At 47.4% G+C, this 5,003-nt stretch overlaps 1 protein-coding gene across 1 annotated transcript; it reads left to right on the top strand.

The window, feature by feature from the left end:
• Positions 1–305: 305 nt before the first annotated feature.
• LOC146706189 (zinc finger protein 703-like) lies at positions 306–4,559 on the top strand. Its single transcript, XM_085464276.1, has 2 exons — positions 306–1,011; positions 1,821–4,559. The coding sequence occupies exons 1-2, from the start codon at positions 769–771 to the stop codon at positions 3,372–3,374; spliced, it is 1,797 nt and encodes a 598-aa protein (XP_085320402.1). The 5' UTR covers positions 306–768; the 3' UTR covers positions 3,375–4,559.
• Positions 4,560–5,003: the final 444 nt, after the last annotated feature.

The raw sequence follows: 5,003 nt of genomic DNA, 5'->3' as shown, positions 1-5,003 counted from the left end.
TCATCAATTATTTATTTCCCAATTTAATAAACTCGGGACACATTTAATTAAATATTTCATAACTTATTCGTTTAATTCATTTTTGGCACTCGTGGCTTTCCATATCCTCCACATACTTGAAAATGATATTTCAGTATAGTATTTGAGTAAATATACCCTGTGACACCACTCCCCCCCCACGGATGATCATATAAACAAATCAAAAGAGTAACGATCGTCACTTGCAGACCGAGGTGGCTCCGCCTTCACAAACGTCCTCCCCGCCCCGCTTATTACCGATGCGGCCACCCAGCGGACGGACGGCGGCTGCTGCACTTTGAAGTCCGCCAGTTGTGATCAGTGAGCTGCTGAAGTCCTGCACGGAGACACGCAGTGGGACGTTTCCCGAGCACTCGGATTCTCAAGTGGCTCTTTTCTCGTTTGCGCCTTGCCAAAAAGGACACCGTGCTCTTTTTTGTGGACTTTATTATTATTTTTATTTATTTATTTTGTGGGGTTTGAAGTCGGAATACAGGAGACGTGTTTGGGACGAGGATGCTCCAAATGAAGTAGCGCACTGGGGCTGAAAGGCTTCTCCGTCCTTCGGGACATTTAAGGACGGCCGTCTGTGTTTCATGTCCGCTGGATTATATTTACCAAACCCATTTTGAATCATTATTTTTATTTATTATTATTTTTTATCCTTTATTTTATTATTACTATTTTTTATAAGTTTTTTTTTAAATAAAGTAACGCACGTCCACGGCCACCCCCTGCGCCCTCTCTCCAATGAAATATCTCCCTTCAGGATCAGCTGTTGATCGAGTTAGCGCGCGGATCGAGCTCAGTGAGACCAGCGTTCCTAAGAAGTCCCGTCCCGGTGCTGCGCTCTCTTTGTTGACCCCTCTGGACCCACTTCGACAGGCAAAGCGGCTTCCTATCCGAGTTATCAAGATGTTGACGGCGCACACCGGACACTTGCTACACCCGGAATATTTACAGCCTCTAACACCCGCACCAGTGAGCATCGAGGTATTTATGGACTTTTTTTAAATTTATTAATTTTTTTAGCGTTCCTTTGTAGAGAGGACTGTTCTTACACTGCAGATCTGTGGATATGTCGCAACACAGGGCTGAAATCTGCTATGACAACAGATAAAAACAATCCCGCATTTGCAGGGAGCTGATAATATGCTGTGGTCTGTGTTTTTTAACTCCACACGCTGACACACACACGCGCACTGCGATAAACTGATATCTATTTAATTCTATTCGCAATTTACTCCAAAATTAAAAACTGATTTGTTGATAAATTGTTAAAGTTAATGAAGATTTGTTTAGATAATCAAATCCTTTTCTTGCTTTTGTTGTCTGCTAACATGTGATGTAATAATAATTATTATTATTTTCACTTAAGTGAATAGCTTTTTTGTATTAACCTACTTTAGTGTCTAAAAGAAGCCATCCCACCTTCCCAGAGCACAGGGTGAAGTTCTCAAATGTCAGATGTTTTCCTAAAGAACAAAGGCACTGAGTGCAGTGTAATCGATGTTACAGAAGGGCATTTTTTTCTTTGTTTTTATGCTTTAAAAATGCTGATTTATTTGTAATCATCTGAAGCTTGAAGCTTAACCCCCCCCCCCCCCCCCCCCCCCCCCCCTGACTTCTAGGAAGTTACAAAGACCCCTCTGGCATTTTATGCACAGAGCAATAAAGCATTTGGTACATAATAACTGTCAGCAGGCCTACACAAAGTCACACAAAACTTCTGGGTGTTTTGTTGTTTAGTTTTTTTGGAAAGCTTTAAAAAATGTAGTAAAACTTGTTTAATTTTGTTGTAGCTGGATGCAAAGAAGAGTCCCCTTGCCCTGCTTGCTCAGACCTGCTCTCAAATTGGTAAACCGGACCCTCCTTCTTCCTCCAAGCTCAACTCCTCCTGCAGTCAGGGGGACAAGGAGCCCAGCAGTCGGTCATCTGTCTCCAGCCTGAAGCTCGGCGAGCACCGCCACGCCCTGGAGGACAAATCCAGCTTCAAGCCCTACAACAAAGGCAGCGGTGAATGTCGCAGAGACGGAGCCACCAGCAGCAGCGGCTCCGGCAGTGACAAAGTCGGCTTCAGGGTGCCCAGCAGCAGTAGCACTACCGCTAATGGAAATTCAACCAGTGGCCAGCAGTCCTATCCGCCTCACGCTGTGTCGCCCAGCTCCAGAGCCAGGAGCAGCACCCCACCGGGACATGCTCAGCAGCTTTCCAAACAGAGCCACTCTCCAGGTGGACAGCACGCCCCACACTCCCAGAGTCCCACTGGTGAATCTGCACGTGACCAGAGCAGTCCCACCAGCACGAGCAGCAATAATAATAACAACAATAACATAAATCCCAAAAAAGACGCTGAGGTAAACAAGGCCAGCTCGGACAGCCCGCACCACGCTAACTCCAGTCACGTTCGGGCCAGCACAAACTGCAGTAACGGAAGCTCTGACGGAGGCTCCAACCATGACGCAGGCAAAGCAGAGCCCACCCAGCCTAACCTTGGCCCTGGACACATTACGCCCATTTCTCCTTATAAGACCAGCCAGCCGCTCTTCCCTCTGCCTTCCTCAAATATGGGCTACCATGGATCTGTAGTGGGGGGCTACGCAGGCTACCCATCCCAGTTTGTTCCTGGGCTGGACCCGACCAAGTCGAGCCTGAGCGTGGGCAGCATGGGCGTACCAGGAAAGCACCCAAGCTCCAGCCCTCTTACGGGCGCCTCCCCTCCCTCCTTCATGCAGGGTTTATGCAGGGACCCCTACTGTCTAAGTTACCCAAGTGTATCCCATCTTGGTGGAAGCAACTGCAACTCCTGCATCCACGACCCTTCCTCCACCCTCAAATCCAGCTTCCCCCTGGTGTATCCCTCCCACCCCCTCCACTCTCTCCACCAAAGCTCCTTGTCATCCAGTGCATCCTCCTCCCTCTCTCATCCCCTCTACACGTACGGCTTCATGCTCCCCAACGATCCCCTGCCACACGCTTGCAACTGGGTCTCAGCCGGAGGGCCGTGCGACAAGCGCTTCGCAACGTCAGACGAACTCCTGGCTCACCTCCGCACGCACACAGCCCTGCCGGTGGGGATGGACAGTAAGCTGCTCTCTGCTTCCTCCTCAGGGCCTGCCTCCTGCCACCTTCACCTCCCACATCAGAACAGTCCAGGCTCCATGCACAGCTCTCTTTCTCTCAGGGCTCCCCCCAGCCTGGGTCTGGCTCGCTATCACCCCTACAGTAAGGTCCATCTCCCCTCTGGACCCTCCTCCATCTCCCTGCACTCTCTGCCCACCACAGGTCCATACTACCCTCATTACGCACTCTACAGTCAAAGACTGGGGTCTGCGTCGGCTCTGGGATACCAGTGATGCACCACCTACTTAAATCTTTAGAGGAATGGTTCAACGTGTTGGGAAATAATGCTTATTTGTTTCCTGGCTAAGAGTCAGATGAGAAGATTGACGCCGCTGGCGAATTTCTATTTTAAATATGAAGCCAGTTCATTTAGCTTAGCTTAGCATGGAGAAGGGGTAAAATACTGAACGAGCTAGCAGAGATTTTAGCTGAGGAGCAGGTTAACACGTGCCGCTCACAGAGTTCACTCCATCTTCAGCCTGTACGCTAAGCTTAGTATCTGCTGGCTGTCGCTTCATATTGAGTGTGTGTGTTCATCTGCTCAGCCAGGACGTTAATAAGCGCCCTCCCCAAAACGTCTTGATGGTTACTTTAACTTTAATCACTGCAACTTGCTGCTTCCTTTGACTTCGCAGCAGCTTCAAGTGGAACTGGGAGGGACTTGCGACTCCTGGATTTTAACTTGAGAGCATCTTCAACTTTTTTTTTCTTGGTTCTTTATACATTATCTGTTTATACAAGATTTCTTGTTTCAAACCAGGACCTACTGCTAAAATTCAGTGGACACGCAGCTCTTGCATGTCTGCACATTGCTCGGATGCTTCTGCAGCAGGCGCAACTGCTCTGAGAGGACACTTGCCGCCCTGTGGACTCGCCTGATTGATGGATGGACGCTGCGTGACAGCTCTGGGATTTTCAGGGTTCTCGTTGCAAATGTTGATGATGATGATTTTGAAATGGCAGCGAGCTCCAGCATCGGGATCGGTGTTAGTGTGACTGCAGTGGCTTTCTCCCTGCATCAGATGCCTGTAAGCTCAGCGCAGTGCACACACTTGGTTTGCCCCCGTGGTTTGTGATCATCTGTTTTGGTTCCTTGGTTTTTTTTTTCTTTTATTCCTACTGAGAACTTGTATTTATTTTATAAAAGGGGAGCTGACTGTAAACTTTACCACATAAATCTCTCCTCGTTTTCAAGTGCACACACGGCAGGTGTGGAATGCGTTGTGTCTTAAAACTTCTCCGAGAATGAATGTTACAGTCACATCTCTCTCCGAGCTCCTCGCCTCTTTTGATTGTTTTTATTTTCACACGGCAAATCGACTGAGATGTGATATTTTTTGTAAACTTGGAGCACCCTGTGGTGGGATCCAATGAAAGGGGAGGTCATATTTTAGTAAATAAATAACACTGAAGATGTATATTTTGTTGTCTTCATTTCTGATGTGAATGGCTTTCAGTCAAAGATTTCTCTTTATTAGCTTTTTGTAGTGCATTTGTTAACCCAAGGTTTAATTCACTGTGTTGCCTTTGTTGGAAATACTTGACAACCAACACCTGACAAATGATATTTCTTGATTAATAACAAGACGTTTACTTATGTCAGCACTTCTCAGAAAAATCAGTACCGACAAGAAAAGTGTCCGAAACATTTCCCAGACCAGTTCTGCCACTTTGCAGATTCCTGCCTTTTAAAGGAAAAACAAGTGAAGTGGTGAAAGGCAGGCGTAAACCCTTCTGAGCATATATGTCAGCGAGGCGACAGTATAGGTGATCCAGATGTGTACAGGCAGCTATTCTTGCAGCGAAAACAGTTACTTGATTGACGACGTCGGGTGTGCTTTACCGCTGAGCTCCAGCTTATT

The sequence above is a fragment of the Copadichromis virginalis genome, linkage group LG7, assembly GCF_057382275.1.
Source record: "Copadichromis virginalis isolate Kocher_CV1m ecotype Utaka linkage group LG7, C_Virginalis_male_GT1.1, whole genome shotgun sequence".
Lineage (NCBI taxonomy): Eukaryota > Metazoa > Chordata > Actinopteri > Cichliformes > Cichlidae > Copadichromis > Copadichromis virginalis.
The sequence above is the reverse complement of the archived record's forward strand: the minus strand, read 5'-3'. Positions and strand labels throughout refer to the sequence as shown.

Coding starts and splice junctions, on each gene's coding strand:
- LOC146706189 (XM_085464276.1), top strand. CDS start 769: ATGAAATATCTCCCTTCAGGATCAGCTGTTGATCGAGTTAGCGCGCGG. Junction 1,012..1,820: donor CCGCACCAGTGAGCATCGAG/GTATTTATGGAC, acceptor ATTTTGTTGTAG/CTGGATGCAAAGAAGAGTCC.